At 42.5% G+C, this 22,226-nt stretch overlaps 1 protein-coding gene across 3 annotated transcripts in view; it reads left to right on the top strand.

The window, feature by feature from the left end:
• The first annotated feature begins 3,968 nt into the window (after nucleotides 1-3,968).
• Nucleotides 3,969-22,226, top strand: part of tmem86a (transmembrane protein 86A) — a 62,417-nt gene continuing 44,159 nt past the window's right edge. Inside the window, exons 1-2 of one of the 3 annotated variants that reach the window (XM_014123798.3) lie at nucleotides 3,969-4,135; nucleotides 21,893-21,979. In XM_014123798.3, coding sequence (XP_013979273.1) covers nucleotides 4,115-4,135; nucleotides 21,893-21,979 — 108 coding nt within the window. In that variant the 5' untranslated portion in view covers nucleotides 3,969-4,114. The remainder of the gene's footprint in view (nucleotides 4,136-21,892; nucleotides 21,980-22,226) is intronic. The other 2 variants (NM_001140997.2, XM_014123799.3) reach the window with 2 other exon arrangements.

Genomic DNA, 22,226 nt, shown 5'->3' on the forward strand with positions numbered 1-22,226 from the left:
TCTCCAATGCGCTTCCTTAAACTCACTCACCGAATCAATGTATAAATCGATATTATTCTCTGAGGCTTCCTGGAACATACCCCAGTCCGCGTGATCAAAACAATCTTGAAGCGTGTATTGCGATTGGTCAGACCAGCGTTGAATTGTCATGGGTACATCCTATTTGAGTTTCTGCCTATAGGACGGGAGGAGCAAAATGGAGTCGTGGTCAGATTTTCCGAAGGCAGGGTGGGGAGGGCATTGTATGCATCACGGAAATTAGAGTAGCGGTGATCCAGTGTATTGCCCGCACAAGTGCTACAATCAAGATGCTGATAGAATTTAGGAAGCCTTGTTCTCAAATTTGCTTTGTTAAAATCCACAGCTACAATAAATGCAGTCTCAGGATATATGGTTTGCAGTTGGCATAGAGTCCAGTGAAGTTCCTTGAGAGCCGTCCTGGTATCGGCTTGGGGGGAAATACACAGCTGTGACAATAACAGATGAGAATTCTCTTGGGAGATAATATGGTCAGCATTTGATTGTGAGGAATTCTAGGTCAGGTGAACAAAAGGACTTGAGTTCCTATATGTTGTTACGATTACACCATGAATTGTTAATCATGAAGCATACACCCCCACCCTTCTTCTTCCCCGAGAGATGTTTATTTCTGTTGGCGCAATGCATAAAGAATCCCGGTCGCTGTACCGACTCCGACAACATATCCCGAGAGAGCCATTTTTCCGTGAAACAGAGTATGTTACAATCCTTGATGTCCCTCTAGAAAGCAACCCTTGCCCTAATTTCGCCTACCTTGCTATCTAGAGACTGGACATTGGCGAGTAATATACTCGGAAGCGGTGGGTGGTGTGCACGCCTCTGAAGTCTGACCAGAAGCACGCTCCATCTACCTCTTCTGCGGCGACATTGTTTTGGGTCGGCCTCTGGAATCAGATCAAATGCCCTGGGTGGTGGTGCGAACAAAGGATCCGCTTCGGGAAAGTCGTATTCCTGGTCATAATGTTGGTAAGTTGATGTCGATCTGATATCCAATAGTTCTTCCCGGCTGTATGTAATAGCACTTAAGATTTTCTGGGCTAACAATGTAAGAAATAATACATAAAAAAAAAAAATACTGCATAGTTTCCTCAGGACTAGTAGCGAGGCAACCCTCTCTGTCGGCACCATCAAGCTTACATCCAGTCCTCCCTCTCATCATCGCGCTCTCCTTCTAAAACTAAAGAGGACATCAGTAGGCCTAGATCGTGTGCACAGATATTACCTTTTTGGGGGGGGGGGGGGGGTAACTTTGCCTTGTGCTTCTCCGAGCATGCTCTTTGTATATCCTAGGTCTATAGCCAATAGTATAGGCTATGGATCCTTTGATTGAGACGCACTTGATATTTTGCGTGTCCAGCAGAGAATCAGGTATGAGGGGGAGCATCGGGCACAGATGAGATATAATAATAACTAATTCTGAAACACTGAGCAATATTAATGGATTAAAAAATTACATGACCCTCCCCTGGACTATATTTTTAAATACTAAACCATCCCCTGACTGAAATTGAAAAAGCATGAGCCTCCCCCATTTTCCTTTGGGTAACAATTGAGTCAATTTCGACCGCTCCCTAGCTAGCTAACTACAACACACAGGTATAGTTACTCTTAAGACTAATATGAGTCATCAAGCCAAAGAAATTCCTTTACTATCCACCATCATCATCATCATCAAAACATTTATACAGTTTTGCTCAAAATGAGAAGCACTGAGGCTAGTTAGCTAGCTATAACGTTATACTAAAGTAACTTTTAGGTATAGCAAACAACACAGTTATCTAAACTTGGCTTGTAGGGGTTCTTGCAAGCCCCGTTATGGCGGAATCGATCCCCAAATTGTACTGTACTGAACAACACTGTCTCGGTTAAAAGAGAGATTATATTGCTAGCTAGCTGCCGACAGCAAAACAACTTAGTCGTTTGTCATTTATCCTCCTGAGTCCTGGTCCTGCTGGTCTAGGCTGCCACAGCTGCTTGCTCCTCTTCAGTGTATTCCAGCTCAAATAAATATGCCTTTATGTTCCTATCTAAAAGAACATAAATAAATAAAAATGTCATCCAGCTCTTCTTGGAAAAAGGAATCATCATAAATAGCCATTGTAGCTAATTATTTAGCAGTCTTGGATAGAGAGTGAACCTGTAAACTAGTACCACCCCTGTTTTGAAACACCTGTGTTCGAGGGTGGGAACAAGGACGTATGGCTCTCGTCAGACTGTAGTCTTTACAAAAGCCAGGGAAAATGAGTCAACCTAGATATCCTGCAATGTCGTGGCAGATAGGAACATCGTTGAGACAAGTCCAATGGCTTTATTGAACAAGGACAACCATATCTACTCAAGTGAGCGTGCAATATGCAAAACACAAATGCCACAATAATTGCTACAAAACATAACTCCATTCCTTTAAGATCAGACAGCAGGCTCAATCAACCAATGACGCCATTGGTTGAACTCTCCCAGCCCCAAAATAAAAAAAATACTGCTACACTGCATAATTATGTTTGAAACACCCTCTCATTACTCATAATTATGTAGGCAAACTGGAGAAACACAACACAAATAATGTCTAGTGTTGAAGTTTCCCTTTTATGCCGTTAACAATATTGTCAGTGCTATAATATTATTTGTGCTATCAAGCCTTTTAACTTTTTTCCTTTTTTGATGTTGTTAAACATAATTCTAAGTCAGCTAACATTGCTTAATAATAAAATCTTACGAATTTTGAACATTTCCATTTGTATCATTTTTACCATATTCATTACAGGACTTTTATTCTGAAGGGAAAATTCCGAGCGTATAGTTATCATATTTATTACATGACTTTTATTCTGAAGGAAAATGTCCGAGCTCACGACCTTATTTATTGCCAGGTCTTGCTGTCTTCAAAGAGGTGCGGTGTAGCTAGCTAGCTAGTTAGTTAGTTAGTTAGTTAGTTAGTTAGTTAGTTAGTTAGTGAGTGTATGACCACCGTCAACAGATTTCAGAACACAATTTCCGTCAAACAGAAAAGTTTGAATCTGTGTAATCCGGGATCAATGGTCGGGCACCAGGTTGCTATAACATATGATGTAATTAGCTGATATGTAAGATACCTATCCATGCACATAAGATCTAGCATGCGTCAGCAACGTCTGGATATAGGAACGTGCCCATATGCTGCGTTAGTAACCAAGTGTGAAGTGGGAATTTACCACCTTAAGAGTTAAATAGAGGATGGAGAAAACCCGTTATGGTATTGACATTGAGGGCTTGCACCATTTTAAAGTATTCAACTGGGTGAGCCTTCCTATGGGTGAAGGAAGGATCACATAATTCCATCCGGGTCATCAGGGGTATCAACCAATGAATTATACTCGTGAGCAAACACTGAATAACTGTAGGTGGCAGTAAATCACCAACCAATTGGCTTTATACCTGTTCAAACAACACACTAGCTGTCACTAGCTATGCACCCTATCAACTTGTCTGCCAACTCATAGAAATAGTAGAAAAAGAAAATTGACTACTTCAAAATAGAGATGGTCTCAATGGCGCTACAATGGTGGTAAAGTCAGAGTTCCCACTTTGTTACTAATGCAGAAAAGACTGTTAAAAAAAATAGTTCGATGCACAGCGCGCGAGACAAAATGACGAGTGTGTTGTTCATCATTGTCTACAATGGAACAATGTTACCACAATGTAAATGTACAGAGATACAGTGTAACAAAGTGAAATGTGTAATTAGACAAGATGTAAATACAGGCCATCTGCTTCGATAGGTAAACAGCGGTCTCGTATTAAAAGGGGCGTTTATATTCTCTTGACCTTGCCTCTTTTTTTGTTCCTGTCTGTTAATTGGTCGGATATTTTAACTACACCCTATCGGTGCCTAAAGAGTCTATCTCCACCTACAATTATGGTCGGTTTGCCTCCTCCCCTTATGCCAGTCTGCCCCGAAAAGTGACCAAAACAATACGCATCACAAAGAAAGACTACAGCAATTTTAGTGAACCGTACAGTGCGGGAAAACGGCCGCAGCTCAGCGTCGCAATCTCCAGTTGCTTTGCGAATATATACTACAGTGATCGATTGAGAGATGGTTTCGCCAGTGACAGTGGTAAGTTTGGCTATTTGATGTCACACGTAGAAATATGGGCATTTAAATCAAAATGTGCCATTAAGAATATATTCAGATTTGATCAGTGTCACGGGGTTGATTTGAAGGCCTGGGCTAATAGAGATAAAGGAAGGCTCGTTAGCTCTACAGGGGTTGTATGTCTTGCTTGTCAGTGTGACGGGTAGGCTATAGGCCTGTCTTGTATGTCTCGTTTTTCCTCCAATGACGAGCATTATCATACCACAGGCGCACATAGGACCTAGTTTACCCTAAATAGGCCTACAGAACAGCACGTGATCATGAAAGCATGTCCGTGTTTATTTCGCGATTGTCACCCACAAAATGTTTGTTATTCATTCTGCCTCTATGGATGTGCAGAGGTTGATAATGATCCATACAATGAGCTGCGAGAACTCGGCATGCATTTTAGGGTTTCGGTAATACTAGACCAGACAGATGCCCACGCAATTCATTGCCGGTGGTCTATTGATGCTATGCGGTATCTCTTTGATGATGTGATGATCAGTTGTTGTAGTAGCTACCACTTCAAAACAAATCTGCCTTGATTATAGAGGCAAATCATCATTTTCTAAGCATAAACGTAAATAGCCTAATAAGTCCGTGAATATTTTTCGACAGACATGCGTGATCGTATTTTTTTCGTCTCGAATTTTTCTTTGTCTTGGTCCTTTCTAAAATGTTCCAAAACCGAAACCTATCATGTGACTGAACTATTTGTCTTTTTTTCCTGTACCCTCCAGTAACGGATGCACTGAAGAGCTGTCCCGTTGTGGCTTTGCTATACCTTTTCACCACTCTACTGAGCCTCTCAACTTTCCTTCTAAATCCCTATTTCAGTTAACATGATAATTACTGTAAATGTATTTAAAATAGATACATACATATATTCTGTTGACAAGGGCTCGTGTGCCCATACGAAAAAACGTGACATATATATATTTTTAACTCATATTGTTTATTTTATTTATTTCACCTTTATTTAACCAGGTAGGCAAGTTGAGAACAAGTTCTCATTTACAATTGCGACCTGGCCAAGATAAAGCAAAGCAGTTTGACACACAACAACACAGAGTTACACATGGAGTAAAAAAAACATACAGTAGAAAAATAAGTCTGAGATAAGGGAGGTAAAGGCAAAAAAGGCCATATAAAGTGACATACATTTTAAAATATATTGTCATATATTTTAATAACCTATATAAATGTCACAGCTCCATACCAAAAATTATATTATTGATAGGCCTATGTATTTTCATCATGCAAAATGTGTTCGGAACATATTTGTTTTGTTCAATGCATGTATTGCTTTGAAATGTATTCCAGAATTATTATTGGAATTATTATTGGTTTTGCATGGCATATATATATATATATATATATATATATATATATATATATGCACTTTTTCCTACTATCACTGGACTTACTGATACCTACTTTGTCGAGGTAAAAGGTGCCTTCTACGATGGTGCTATGCTGTTGTCTCACCTAGCTATTTTAAGAGGAATGCAATAATGTAAGTCACTCTGGAAATTAGCGTCAACTCAATCACTAAAATGCAAATGTAATTTAAAAACGATACAAATCTCACACGTTTTTGATATTTTCATATTGTTGTAATACACTATTATTTGGGCTGAGTCCTCCCAATGATTTCAGTTGGGAATTGTTTATGCCTGTTGCACCAGCGGGGGGCGTGGTAGGGAGGTGGGAACAGCGTTTTGTGTCTCCCCTCAACACTCGAAAGGAGAAACTGTGAACGGTAAACATTTCCTCCTGCCTCATTTTTCATTATTCTGTTAAAACAAGTATGCCATTTACACAAGCACATTATCTAAAGACAATTTTAGTCGAAATCTGAGCACCTTTTATGTTGAAATTGTACATTAAAATGTGTTAATTGATTGAGTGAAAACGGTTAGCAATCTTGCCTTAGAGATGCCTGGGTTTGCTGCTTAAACAGGCTAGCCCATGGAATAATATAAGACAAAAGGGTGCAAGCTAATATTCTGCTTTGAACTTATTGATTTATAGCTCCTCTAAGGTAATAACGTGGTTTCTTTTCTCCTCCGTTTATATGGTCTAAGGGCCATCTCCCAATCCAAGTGTTATATATTACAGAGTAGTATTTTTAGAGTAACTGCAATCGCTAGCCCGTCAAGCCTATACTGGTCGCTATTAGTTTAGCGGCTACCGTTAGCTGGCTCAACTATTGTTCACATCCTGTCCGATGTCCACCAGATGCATATGAGTTTTGTTTTGCCGCATGTCTAGCCTGCATTTTCCGTATTTGACGCACATGTACTTTGCTTTTCAACTTGCTAAAAGCTAGCTAGTTTGAGTCTGTGTGTGTACTTCCGTTTGTACCACCACATGGTGAAGCAACACACAGACAATATTGAACACATGCGGTAAAGAGAATGCACTGCAGCCTAATGCTGCACCCCCAACGTAGTGTTGTGGACTGCTCCATTGAAAATTATGTCATGCATTTCAATGGGGACATCCAAAATGGAGGCAAGTGGCAGCAGGGCAAAACAATGGACCTGGGCACTCTGTGCCATACATTCAATAATATAAATGTCCACATATTAAGATATATACAAAAAAGCTAATATACACATCTAACAAATCACTCCACTAGCGCAGAGTGTATTTATACTTGGCTAGGAGGCTATCTCATCATTAACCAAGCCTTGCAGGAGTGTTTGAATTTAAGACTGGGAAAAACAGTTTTTATCTCAGCCGGGAGTTTGTTCCACTCTACCACTGCCGTATATAAAAACATGTTCTGGCCAGTACCGCTCTTGAATCGAGGTGACACAAAATATCTGGCACCGCCTCTCATGGCGTAGGAGTCCCTGACAGTAGTAAGATAGTTCTTTAGATACTGGGGGGCTGTAACATACACGATTTTATGGGCCAATCCCAGCTTCAGCTAAATTACCCTTGTATTAACTGATAGCCACTGTAGTTCACTGAACTGAGAAGGACCGAGCTGAAAAGGTAAAAATCTGTTGTTCTGCCCCTGAGCAAGGCAGTTAACCCACTGTTCCCCGGGCGCTGAAGACGTGGATGTCGATTTAAGGCAGCCTCCCACACCTCTCTGATTCAGAGGGGTTGGGTTAAATGCGGAAGACACATTTCAGTTGAATACATTCAGTTGGACAACTGACTAGGTATCCCCCTTTCCCAACATGACCCAGAGGGCTAAGATTCAGAATGACCCATGACATTTTATTTTGAGATGTCTGTAGCTTGTTCTTGATGAACTTGGGGAACTACTGTACCAGGTAGTGCACACAGTCCAAATGAGGTAGCACTAACTGCTGTTTTTTCAAGTTCCCTTTATCTACAAATGTGGCTTTTCTGGCCAGAAATGTCACTTCCTAGTTGACTTTGGCAATCACTTTCTGCCCCATACTCTCCCCTGTGAGGAACCTGTCTAGTTCACAGTCTAAGTATTTAACACAGTTCTTGGCTGTAAACTCTGTCACCAACCGTGACTCTAAAGCCTGGTGATCTACCTAGCCTGATCTTAGATCCAAATAAAATGTAATCTATTTTCCCCAAATGAAGAAACTGCTTGTTGTCTGACAGCCAGTTACTGATAATCGTCAGTTCTGCACTAAGCTGGCTCTCAACCATACTTTGTGAGAGACCAAAAGAGCTGAATCGTCTGCATATAAAAACAGTTGAAAGGAACAAGCTGATTTCATATAATTGATATTGAGCCATCACTAACACAGAGAGGCTGCTGCCTACATACAGACTACATACAATGGATCACTAGTCACTTTATTAATGCCACTTTAATAATGATGTTTACATATCTTGCATTACTCATCCCATATGTATATACTGTATTTTATACCATCTATTGCATCTTGCCTATGCCGGTCGGTCATTGCTCTTCCATATATTTATATGTATATATTCTTATTCCATCCCTTTACTTGGATTTGTCTGTATAAGGTAGTTGTTGTGGAATTGTTAGATTACTTGTTAGATATTGCTGCACTGTCGGAACACAAAGAACAAGCATTTCACTACACTCTCAATAACATCTGCTAACCATGTGTATGGACCAATAACATTTGATATGATTGTGATTGAGAGAATTAATTAAATAACAATATTCCCCTAACCCCTAAGTTTCATTTTAAAATATCTAATCACTACATGCTATACTGCCATGCTACTGCTACACTCCTCATGTACAGTATCATTGTATTAGCAGTGTGTGTGTGGTTAGGCCTACTCCCAGTCTCAACTGGTGACAGCTTGGGGTGGTGGGCAGATAGAATAGCATTACCTGCTTTAGCATATAAGATGACTAACAGACTTAAAGTCTTACTGAAGGACCCTGATAGTGCTTCATTTGGCATTAAAGCCTTGTTATTGAGTTTCCATTTTCCTCAAATGGCAGCTGTTTCTTGCACATTCAGTTTATTCCTCAATTAATGCACCTTAATTGGTCTCTGTGTGGTAGGCCGAGGCTGCATACTTTCCCTGAACAAAAACAACTCTGTCAAATAAGGAACCCAGTTATCCTGCTAATCTTGCCCTTTATGAATGATCTAGGATCAGCTACCCTTACCTTATGCTGTCCTAACACCTATAAATTATGGGCCAAGCACCAAAGCTGGCACTGATTGTGAACCTGTTGTTATGCCTTAAGTTACCAGGAGAGAGATTGTAGTCTATCGTTGCCCTTTTCTCTGTGGCCATTTGGCATACGGGTGAGGTCATCCTCTTGTCAAAATGTTATTTGTCTTGACGAGTCCAACGGTTTAAGTGGTTTAAGTGAATACCCCTTTCTGTGAACCTATTAACTGTGCTATACTAGTCTGTAAGTGTTAAAACAGTAACATATTACATGAAGTGTATCGCAAGTGTGAAAAGTGTTATTACACATATTATTGTAACAGCAATGAATACATCAAAACAAATAAAATAAAATTGTATTTGTCACATGCGCCAAAAACAAGTTGTTGACCTTAATGAAATGCTTACTTACAAGCCCTTAACCAACAATGCAGTTAAGAAAACGTTTTTAAGAAAGTATTTACTAAAATAAACTGAAGTATAAAAGAAGAAAAAAGAACAATATATAATTAAAGAGCAACAATAAAATAACAGTAACAAGGTGGTATACAGTGGGTACTGGTACAGAGTCAATGTGCGGGGGCACAGTTTAGTTGAGGTAATATGTACATGTAGGTAGAGGTAAAGTGACGATGCATAGATAATAAACAGAGACTAGCAGCAGTGTAAAAATGGGGGGGACAATGCAAACAGTCCGGGTAGCCGTTTGATTAGCTGTTCATGAGTCTTATGGCTTGGGGGTAGAAGCTGTTTAGAAGCCTCTTGGACCTAGACGTGGCGCTCCGGTACCGCTTGCCGTGCAATAGCAGAGAGAATAGTCTATGGTATAGCTTGGTATAGAGGTCTTGGATGGCAGGAAGCTTGGCCCCAATGATGTACTGGGCCTTACGCACTACCCTCTGTAGTGCAGAGCAGTTGCCATACCAGGCGCTGATGCAACCAGTCAGGATGCTCTCGATGGTGCAGCTGTAGAACTTTTTCAGGATCTGAGGACCCATGCCAAATCTTTTCAGTCTCCTGAGGGGGAGTAGGCATTGTCATGCCCTCTTCACGACTGTCTTGGTGTGTTTGGACCATGATAGCTCGTTGGTGATGTGGACACCAAGGAACTTGAAGCTCTCAACCTGCCTGTTTGGCCTGCCTTTTCCTGTAGTCCACGATCATCTCCTTTGTCTTGATCACGTTGAGGGAGAAGTTGTTATCCTAGCACCACACTGCCACGTCTCTGTCCTCCTCCCTATAGGCTGTGTCATCGTTGTCGGTGATCAGGCCTACCACTGTTGTGTTGTCTGTAAACTTAATGATGGTGTTGGAGTTGTGCTTGGCCACGCAGTCGCGGGTGAACAGGGAGTACAGGAGGGGACTGAGCAGACACCCCTGAGGTGCCCCCGTGTTGAGGATCAGTGTGTCAGATGTGTTGTTACCTACCCTTACCACCTGGGGGCGGCTGTCAGGAAGTCCAGGATCCTGTGGCAGAGGGAGGTGTTTAGTCCCAGTGTCCTTAGCTTAGTAATGAGCTTTGAGGATACTATGGTGTTGAACGCTGAGCTGTTGTCAATGAATAGCATTCTCAGTAGGTGTTCCTTTTGTCCAGGTGGGAAAGGGCAGTGTAGAGTGCAATAGAGATGGCATCATCTGTAGGGGTGGTATGCAAATTGGAGTGGGTCTAGGGTTTCTGAGATAATGGTGTTGATGTGAGCCATGACCAGCATTTCAAAGCACTTCATGGCTACAGACGTGTGAACTACCGGTCGGTTGTCATTTAGGCAGGTTACCTTGGTGTTCATGGGCACAGGCACTATGGTGGTCTGCTTGACACATGTTGGTATTACAGACTCAGTCAGGGACAAGTTGAAAATGTCAGTGAAGACACATCCCAGGTGGTAATCGCATGCTCGGAGTAATCCGTCTGGCCCTGCGGCCGTGTAAATGTTGACATGTTTAAAGGTCTAATTCACATCAGCTACGGAGAGCGTGATCAAACAGTCATCCGGAACAGCTGATGCTCTCATGCATGCTTCAGTGTTGCTTGATTCGAAGCGAGCATAGAAGTCATTCAGCTCGTCTGGTAGGCTTGTGTTACTGGGCAGCTCGTGGATGTGTTTCCCTTTGTAGTCTGTAATTGTTTGCAAGCCCTGCCACATCCGACGAGCGTTTGCAGCCGGTGTAGTACGAGTCCTGTATTTACGCTTTGCCTGTTTGATGGTTCGTCTGAAGGCATAGCGGGATTTCTTTATAAGCGTCCGGGTTAGAGTCCTGCTCTTTGAAAGCGGCAACTCTACCCTTTAGCTCAGTGTGGATGTTGCCTGTAATCCATGGCTTCTGGTTGGGGTATGCATGTACGGTCACTGTGTGGGCGACGTCCTCGATACACTTATTGATGAGCCAGTGGCTGAGGTGGTGTACTCCTCAATACCATTGGAAGAATCCCGGAACATATTCCAGTCTGTGCTAGCAAAACTGTCCAGTAGCTTAGCATCTGCGCCTTCTGACCTTCTGTATTGAGCGAGTCACTGGTACTTCCTGCTTTAGTTTTTGCTTGTAAACAGGAATCAGGAGGATAGAGTTCTGGTTATTTGCCAAATGAATGGTGAGCCAGAGCTTTGTACACGTCTCTGTGTGTGGAGTAAAGATGGTCTAGAGTTTTTTTTTCCTCTGGTTGCACATGTAACATGCTGGTAGAAATGAGGTAAAACGGATTTAAGTTTCCATGCATTAAAGTCCCCGGCCATGAGCATTTTCTTCTTTGTTTATGGCCTTATGCAGCTTGTTGAGTGCTTTCTTAGTGCCAGCATCGGTTCGTGGTGGTAAATAGACTGCTACGAAAAATATAGATGAAAACTCTTGGCAAATAGTGTGGTCTACAGCTTTTCATGAGATACTCAGGTGAGCAAAACCTTGAAACTTCCTTAATATTAGATTTTGTGCACCAGCTGTTATTTACAAATAGACACAGACCGCCACCCCTTGTCTTACCAGAGGCAGCTGTTCTGTCTTGCCGATGCACCGAAAACCCAGCCAGCTGTATGTTATCCATGTTGTCGTTCAGCCACGACTCGGTGAAACATAAGATATTACAGTTTTTTAATGTCCCGTTGGTAGGATAGTCTTGATCGGAGGTCATCCATTTTATTATCCAATGATTGCACGTTGGCTAATAGGACTGATGGTAGAGGCGGATTACGCACTCGCCGTCGGATCCTTACAAGGCACCCCGACCTACGTCCCCAATATCTCTGTCTCTTCTTCATGCGAATGACGGGGATTTGGGCCTTGTCAGGTGTCTAAAGTAAATCCTTTTGTGTCCGACTCATTAAAGAAAAAAATGCAGTACGAGGTGAGTAATCGCTGTTCTGATATCCAGAAGCTCTTTTCGGTCATAAGAGACGGTGACAGAAATGTTATGTACAAAATAATTGGTAAAACGGCAGCCATCTCCTCCGGCGCCATGCAGCGCCTCCCTCTTTTCTTTTTGCACCTATGAACAGTGCAATACTAGTCAAGTGTTAATACGGTAACAAGTTATATTATGTGTATTACAAGTATTTAATAGTGTTGTTAGGCTACACAATGCATACAAGTAACTTATTATAATTTACTGTATAGTGTTTTCTTTGGAACCACTGTCAAAGTTTTTGTCTTTTGGTTGCTGAAAGCAGAGCATTTTATATTGTAGTATTGTCCCCCTGCTCTCATTCTAATGTGACCTGGGTGTGCACTGTGTTATGGAAAGATCTAATTCAGTATAGGATATCATAATAAACATGGTAGTAATACGATCCACTGGACGTATTTGTACCGCTGTTGTGCTCCCTTTGCCAAGATAGGTATGATGAAAGGGAGAGAGAGAGAGTGTGTGTGTGTGTGTGTCATGTTTCTGATACTCATCACCATAGTGCCAGATGAACCAGAATGCTAAGATGGCATGATGGGACTTTATTACGACTGCCCCCACATGCACGCGGTTGTAGTGTTTCCTAATAATGGATCCGGAGCCAATGCTGATTCATTTTGGGTCGCGGTGTAAAAGTGGTAAACTGGACCCAGATCAGTTTGTACTTTCTTGCTGAGCTAGAAACATTGCTTTCACATCACAAAAGTATTGTGTTTTCCCAAATGGTGGGTTTCAGCTAGCTTACTCTTAGGTTGAAGTCTGAAGAAAGAGAAATTGGTTTTGGTGTTATTTTGGTTGGTCACAAGAATATTTGAAGAGCTTTAGATGGGTCTCCCAGCACAACAAATGTGCCACTACACTTTCATGCGGCATAAATACTGTATCTCAAGTCTGAAGCCTATTCCTGTATCATAAACATATGATTCTTCAGTGGGGAACAAGAGCTGGTCTAGATTACCAATAAACCATGCAGTAAGACGCTTTCAATGTTGTATCGGCAAACTGCTTTTGTTTGCATTTCGATCATGAAAACGGGTGGATGATGGTACGGTGGTTCACATCATTTGCATCCCAAATGAAGAAATACGTTAATTGTGTTTGTCTTATCTACTTTAGTTGAATGTCTGTAAGTCACTCCGGACACAATGCCTTCAGAAAGTATTCATACCCCTTGACTTCAAAATTGATTCTTTTTAATTTCACCTTTATTTAACCAGGTAGGACAGTTGAGAACAAGTTCTCATTTACAACTGCGACCTAGCCAAGATAAAGCAAAGCAGTGCGACAAAACAACAACACGGAGTTACACATGGGATAAACAAATGTATAGTTAATAACACAATAGAAAATCTGTATACAGTGTGTGCAAATTAAGTAAGGAGGTAAGGCAATAAATAGTCCATAGTTGTCACAATGTGCGCAACTGGTTGAAGGTAAGTCAGGTGCAGGAGAGCAGAGATGGGTGATAACAGGCGCACTTTATTCATGCCCAAGGAAAACAGCGATAACACCCAAAGTACACAAACGGTACAATAAACAAAACACACGGGTCAAACACATTCCTGGCGCAAACCAGCCTGATGCGAACCACACGTAACAAACAAACAATTCCACACACAGACATGGGGGGGAACAGAGGGATATATATATATACATATAGTCAGATGAGGGCATGTGAACCAGGTGTGCGGAAAACCAAGACAAATGGAAAATGAAAGGTGGAGCGGCGATGGCTAGAAGACCGGTGACGCCGAACGCCGCCCGAACAAGGAGAGGGACCGACTTGGGCGGAAGTCGTGACAATAGTAGCGAAGTAATTACAATTTAGCAATTAACACTGGAGTGATTGATGTGCAGATGAGGATGTGCGAGTAGAAATGCTGGTGTGCAAAAAGCAGAAAAAACAAATATGGGGATGAGGTAGGTAGTTGGTTGGATGGGCTATTTACAGATGGACTGTGTACAGCTGCAGCGATCGGTAAGCTGCTCTAACAGCCGATGCTTGAAGTTAGCAAGGGAGATATGTCTCCAACTTCCAGTGATTTTTGCAATTCGTTCCAGTCATTGGCAGCAGAGAACTGGAAGGAAAGGCGGCCAAAGGAGATGTTGGCTTTGGGGATGACCAGTGAAATATACCTGCTGGAGCGCGTGCTACGGGTGGTTGTTGCGATAGTGACCAGTGTGCTGAGATAAGGCGGAGCTTTACCTAGCAAATACTTATAGATGACCTGGAGCCAGTGGGTTTGGCGACGAATATGTAGCGAGAACCAGCCAACGAGAGCATACAGGTCACAATGGTGGGTAGTGTATAGGGCTTTGGTGACAAAACTGTGATAGGCTGCATCCAATTTGCTGAGTGGAGTGTTGGAGGCTATTTTGTAAATGACATCGCCAAAGTCAAGGATCGGCAGGATAGTCAGTTTTACGAGGGTATGTTTGGCAGCATGAGTGAAGGAGGCTTTGTTGCGAAATAGGAAGCCGATTCTAGATTTAACTTTGGATTGGAGATGCTTAATTTGAGTCTGGAAGGAGAGTTTACAGTCTAGCCAGACACCTAGGTATTTATAGTTGTCCACATATTCTAAGTCAGAACCGTCCAGAGTAGTGATGCTGGACGGGCGGGCGGGTGCGAGCAGTGATTGGTTGAAGAGCATGCATTTAGTTTTACATGCATTTAAGAGCAGTTGGAGGCCATGGAAGGAGTGTTGTATGGCATTGAAGCTCGTTTGGAGGTTTGTTAACCTCTTAGGGCTAGGGGGCAGTATTTACACGGCCGGATAAAAAACGTACCCGATTTAATCTGGTTACTACTCCTACCCAGTAACTAGAATATGCATATACTTATTAGATATGGATAGAAAACACCCTAAAGTTTCTAAAACTGTTTGAATGGTGTCTGTGAGTATAACAGAACTCATATGGCAGGCAAAAACCTGAGAGATTCCTTTACAGGAAGTGGCCTGTCTGACCATTTATTGGCTTTCTTTGACATCTCTTTCCAAAACAAAGGATCTCTGCGGTAACGTGACACTTCCCACGGCTCCCATAGGCTCTCAGAGCCCGGGAAAAAGCTGAATGTCGTCATTCCAGCCCAAGGCTGAAACACATTATCGCCTTTGTCAAGTGGCCGATCAGGGGACAGTGGGCTTAGGCGCGTGCACTGGTCGCCCCCGTCTTTCTTTTTTTCCCTCTATTTACCGAAACGCAGATTCCCGGTCGGAATATTATCGCTTTTTTTACGAGATAAATTGCATAAAAATAGATTTTAACCTGTTAGGGCTAGGGGGCAGTATTTGCACGGCTGGATAAAAAAAATGTACCCGATTTAATCTGGTTACTAATCCTACCCAGTAACTAGAATATGCATATACTTATTATATATGGATAGAAAACACTCTAAAGTTTCTAAAACTGTTTGAATGGTGTCTGTGAGTATAACAGAACTCATTTGGCAGGCAAAACCCTGAGACACTTTCTGACAGGAAGTGGATACCTGATGTGTTGTATTACCTTTAAACCTATCCCATTGAAAAACACAGGGGCTGAGGAATATTTTGGCACTTCCTATTGCTTCCACTAGATGTCACCAGCCTTTACAAAGTGTTTTGAGTCTTCTGGAGGGAGATCTGACCGAACAAGAGCCATGGAACGATGATGGCCCATTAGACACCTGGCGCGCGAGTTCATGTTGGGTACCCTCGTTCCAATACGTTATAAAAGAGTATGCATTCGTCCACCTTGAATATTATTCATGTTCTGGTTAAAAAAGGCCCTAATGATTTATGCTATACAACGTTTGACATGTTTGAACGAACGTAAATATATTTTTTCCCCTCGTTCATGACGAGAAGTCCGGCTGGCTTAGATCATGTGCTAACAAGACGGAGATTTTTGGACATAAATGATGAGCTTTTTTGAACAAAACTACATTCGTTATGGACCTGTGATACCTGGAAGTGACATCTGATGAAGAGAATCAAAGGTAATGGATTATTTACATAGTATTTTCGATTTTAGATCTCCCCAACATGACGTCTAGTCTGTATCGCAATGCGTATTTTTCTGGGCGCAGTGCTCAGATTATTGCAAAGTGTGATTTCCCAGTAAGGTTATTTTTAAATCTGGCAAATTGATTGCGTTCAAGAGATGTAAATCTATAATTCTTTAAATGACAATATAATATTTTACCAATGTTTTCTAATTTTAATTATTTAATTTGTGGTGTTGACTTGACTGCCGGTTATTGGAGGGAAACGATTTCCTCAACATCAATGCCATAGTAAAACGCTGTTTTTGGATATAAATATGAACTTGATAGAACTAAAAATGCATGCATTGTCTAACATAATGTCCTAGGAGTGTCATCTGATGGAGATTGTAAAAGGTTAGTGCATCATTTTAGCTGGTTTTATGGTTTTGGTGACCCTGTCTTTGAATTGACAAAACATTACACACAACTCTTGTAAATGTACTGTCCTAACATACTCTAAATTTATGCTTTTGCCGTAAAACCTTTTTGAAATCGTAAAACGTGGTTAGATTAAGGAGATGTTTATCTTTCAAAGGGTGTAAAATAGTTGTATGTTTGAAAAATTTGAATTTTGACATTAATTTGGATTCAAATTTGCCGCTCTTGAAATGCACCTGCTGTTGATGGAGTGCACCACGGGTGGGACGCTAGCGTCCCACCTAGCCCATAGAGGTTAAACAGCGGTTGACATGCTTCGAAGTACGGTAATGGAATATTTAGAATTTTTTTGTCACGAAATGCGCCATGCTCGTAACCCTGATTTACCATTTCGGATAGTTTCTTGAACACACGAACAAAACGCCGCTGTTTGGATATAACGATGGATTATTTGGGACCAAACCAACATTTGTTATTGAAGTAGAAGTCCTGGGAGTGCATTCTGACGAAGAACATCAAAGGTAATCAACCTTTTGTAATAGTAAATCTGATTTTGGTGAAGGCTAAACCTGCTGGGTGTCTAAATAGCTAGCCCGTGATGGCTGGGCTATGTACTTAGAATATTGCAAAATGTGCTTTCACCAAAAAGCTATTTTAAAATCGGACATATCGAGTGCATAGAGGAGTTCTGTATCTATAATTCTTAAAATAATTGTTATGCTTTTTGTGAACGTTTATCGTGAGTAATTTAGTAAATTGTTAGTAAATTCCCCGGAAGTTTGCGGGGGGTATGCTAGTTCTGAACGTCACATGCTAATGTAAAAAGCTGGTTTTTGATATAAATATGAACTTGATTGAACAAAACATGCTTGTATTGTATAACAATGTCCTAGGGTTGTCATCTGATGAAGATCATCAAAGGTTAGTGCTACATTTAGCTGTGGTTTGGGTTTATGTGACATTATATGCTAGCTTGAAAAATGGGTGTCTGATTATTTCTGGCTGGGTACTCTGCTGACATAATCTAATGTTTTGCTTTCGTTGTAAAGCCTTTTTGAAATCGGACAGTGTGGTTAGATTAACGAGAGTCTTGTCTTTAAATAGCTGTAAAATAGTCATATGTTTGAGAAATTGAAGTAATAGGATTTATAAGGTATTTGAAAATCGCGCCACAGGATTCAACTGGCTGTTACGTAGGTGGGACGATTTGGTGCCACCTAGCCCAGAGAGGTTAACAGTGTCCAAAGAAGGGCCAGATGTATACAGAATGGTGTCGTCTGCGTAGAAGTGGATCAGAGAATCATCAGCAGCAAGAGCGACATCATTGATATATACAGAGAAGAGAGTCGGCCCGAGAATTGAACCCTGTGGCACCCCATAGAGACTGCCAGAGGTCCGGACAACAGGCCCTCCGATTTGACACACTGAACTCTATATGAGAAGTAGTTGGTGAACCAGGCGAGCAATCATTAGAGAAACCAAGGCTGTTGAGTCTGCCGATAAGAATACGGTGATTGACAGAGTCGAAAGTCTTGGCCAGGTCGTCGAAGATGGCTGCACAGTACTGTTTTTTTTTTATCAATGGTGGTTATGATATCGTTTAGGACCTTGAGCGTGGCCAGCTCACCATCCGTGACCAGCTCGGAAACCGGATTGCATAGCGGAGAAGATACGGTGGGATTGGAGATGGTCGGTGATCTGTTTGTTCACTTGGCTTTCAAAGACTTTAGAAAGGCAGGTCAGGATGGATATTGGTCTGTTGGGTCTAGAGTGTCACCCCCTTTGAAGAGGGGGATGACCGTGGCTGCTTTCCATTCTTTAGGAATCTCAGACAAAACAAAATAGAGGTTGAACAGGCTAGTAATAGGGGTTGCGACAATGGCGGTGGATAATTTTAGGAAGAGAGTGTCCAGATTGTCTAGCCCAGTTGATTTGTATGGATCCATATTTTGCAGCTCTTTCAGGACATCAGCTGTCTGGATTTGGGTGAAGGAGAACCAGGGGGGGTTTGGTCCAGTTGCTGCGGGGGGTGCAGAGCTGTTGGCCGGGGTTGGGGTAGCCAGGTGGAAAGCCTGGCCAGCTGTAGAGAAATGCTTATTGAAATTCTCAATTATCGTGGATTTATCGACTATTCGAAGCTAGTGCAGTGCGCCACAGGATGTTTTGTGCAGGTCAAGGATCTGGAGTGAACCAAGGGCTATATCTGTTCTTAGATCAAAACGTTTTGAAAGGGGTATGCTTATTTAAGATGGTGAGAAAAGCACTTTTGAAGAACAACCAGGCATCCTCTACTGACGAGATGAGGTCAATATCATCCTGACCAACTTGCCCTCTAAATACACCTCTGCTGTTTTCAACCAAGATGTCAGCGATCATTGCCTGCATCCGTAATGGGTCTGCGGTCAAATGACCACCCCTCATCACTGTCAAACGCTCCCTAAAACACTTCAGCGAGCAGGCCTTTCTAATCAACCTGGCCCGGGTATCCTGGAAGGATATTGACCTCATCCCATCAGTAGAGGATGCCTGGTTATTCTTTAAAAGTGTCGCCTTCACCATCTTAAATAAGCATGCTCCATTCAAAAAATGTAGAACTAGGAACAGATATAGCCCTTTGTTCTCTCCAGACCTGACTGCCCTTGACCAGTACAAAAACATCCTGTGGCGTTCTGCATTAGCATCAAATAGCCCCTGTGATATGCAACTTTTCAGGGAAGTTAGGAACCAATATACACAGGCAGTTAGCTTTCCTAAGGCTTGCTTTTTCAAACAGAAATTTGCATCCTGTAGTACAAACTCAAAAAAGTTCTGGGACACTGTAAAGTCCATGGAGAATATGAGCACCTCCTGTCAGCTGCCCACTGCACTGAGGCTAGGAAACACTGTCAGCACCGATAAATCCACTATAATTGAGAATTTCAATAAGCTGGCCATGCTTTCCACCTGGCTACCCCTACCCCGGTCAACATCCCTCCACCCCCCACAGCAACTCGCCCAAGCCTCCCCCATTTCTCCTTCACCCAAATCCAGATAGCTGATGTTCTAAAAGAGCTGCAAAATCTGGACCCCTACAAATCAGCCGGGCTAGACAATCTGGACCCTCTCTTTTTCTAAAGTGATTTGCCAAAATTGTTGCAACCCCTATTACTAGCCTGTTCAACCTCTCTTTCGTATCGTCTGAGATTCCCAAAGATTTGACAGCTGCAGCGGTCATCCTCCTCTTCAAAGGGGGAGACACTCTAAACCCAAACTGCTACAGACCTATATCTAGCCTACCCTGCCTTTCTAAGGTCTTCGAAAGCCAAGTTAACAAACAGATTACCGACCATTTCGAATCCCACCGTACCTTCTCCGCTATGCAATCTGGTTTCAGAGCTGGTCATGGGTGCACCTCAGCCACGCTCAAGGTCCTAAACGATATCATAACCGCCATTGATAAGAGACATTACTGCACAGCCGTATTCATTGACCTTGCCAAGGCTTTCGACTCTGTCAATCACCACGTTCTTATTGGCAGACTCAACAGCCTTGGTTTCTCAAATGATTGCCTCGCCTGGTTCACCAACTACTTCTCAGACAGAGTCCAGTGTGTCAAAATCGGAGGGCCTGTTGTCCGGACCTCTGGCAGTCTCTATGGGGTGCCACAGGGTTCAATTCTTGGGCTGACTCTCTACTCTGTATACATCAATGGTGTCGCTCTTGCTGCTGGTGATTCTCTGATCCACCTCTAGGCAGACGACACCATTCTGTATACCTCTGGCCCTTCTTTGGACACTGTGTTAACTAACCTCCAGACATGCTTCAATGCCATACAACTCTCCTTCCGTGGCCTCCAACTGCTCTTTAATGCAAGTAAAACTAAATGCATGCTATTCAACCGATCGCTGCCCGCACCCGCCTGCCCGTCTAGCATCACTACTCTGGACGGTTCGGACTTAGAATATGTGGACAATTACAAATACCTAGGTGTCTGGTTAGACTGTAAACTCTCCTTCCAGACTCACATTAAGCATCGGCTTCCTATTTCTTAACAAAGTATCCTTCACTCATGCTGCCAAACATACCCTCGTAAAATTGACCATCCTACCGATCCTCGACTTTGGCGATGTCATTTACAAAATAGCCTCCAACACTCTACTCAGCGAATTGGATGCAGTCTATCACAGTTTTGTCACCAAAGCTCCATATACTACCCATCACAGCGACCTGTACGCTCTCGTTGGCTGACCCTCGCTTCATACTCGTCGCCAAACCCACTGGCTCCAGGCCATCTACAAGTCTCTGCTAGGTAAAGCCCCGCCTTATCTCAGCTCACTGGTCACCATAGCAACACCCACCCATAGCACGCGCTCCAGCACGTATATCTCACTGGTCACCCCCAACGCCAATTCTTCCTTTAGCTGCCTTTCCTTCCAGTTCTCTGCTGCCAATGACTGGAATGAACTGCAAAAATCACTGAAGCTGGAGACCCATATCGCCCTCACTAGCTTTAAGCACCAGCTGTCAGAGCAGCTCACAGATCATTGCACCTGTACATAGCCCATCTGTAAATAGCCCATCCAACTACCTCATCCCCATACTGTCATTATTTATTTATCTTGTTTCTTTGCACCCCAGTATCTCTACTTGCACATTCATCTTCTGCACATTTACCATTCCAGTGTTTTAATTGCTATATTGTAATTACTTCGACACCATGGCCTATTTATTGCCTTACCTCCCTTATCCTACCTCATTTGCACACACTGTATATAGACTTTTTCTACTGTATTATTGACTGTATGTTTGTTTATCCCATGTGTAACTCTGTATTGTTGTATGTGTCGAACTGCTTTGCTTTATCTTGGCCAGGTCGCAGTTGTAAATGAGAACTTGTTCTCAACTAGCCTACCTGGTTAAATAAAGGGGAAATAAAAAATAAATAAATAAATAAAAATCAATTCACATATGGTGTCCAGGGCACAGCTGGGAGCTGAGGGGGGTCTATAACAAGCGGCAACAGTGAGAGACTTATTTCTGGAGAGATTGATTTTTAAAAGTAGTAGCTCGAACTGTTTGGGCCTAGACCTGGATAGTAGGACAGAACTCTGTGGGCTATCTCTACAATAGATTGCAACTCCTCCCCAATTGGCAGTTCTATCTTGACAGAAAATGTTGTAATTGGGGATGAAAATGTCAGAATTTTTGGTGGCCTTCCTAAGCCAGGATTCAGACATGGCTAGGACATCAGGGTTGGCGGAGTGTGCTAAAGCAGTGAATAAAGCAAATTTAGGGAGGAGGCTTCTGATGTTAACATGCATTAACCCAAGTCTTTTCCCGGTTACAGAAGTCAACAAATGAGAGCGCCTGGGGACACGCAGGGCCTGGGTTAACCTCTACATCACCAGAGGAACAGAGGAGGAGTAGGATAAGGGTACGGCTAAAGGCTATAAGAACTGGTCGTCTAGTGCGTTCGGAACAGAGAGTAAAAGGAGCAGACTTCTGGGCATGGTAGGATAGATTCAGGGCATAATTCACAGACAATGGCATGGTAGGGTGCGAGTACAGGGGAGTTAAACCTTGGCAATGAGTGACGATAAGATAGGCTCCATCTCTGTAAATGCCAGTTAAACTAGGTGCGGTCTCCGTATGTGTAGGGGGTGGGGCAAGGGAGCTAACCA

This window comes from Salmo salar, chromosome 10, assembly GCF_965601325.2.
Source record: "Salmo salar chromosome 10, fSalSal1, whole genome shotgun sequence".
NCBI classification, from domain to species: Eukaryota; Metazoa; Chordata; class Actinopteri; order Salmoniformes; family Salmonidae; genus Salmo; species Salmo salar.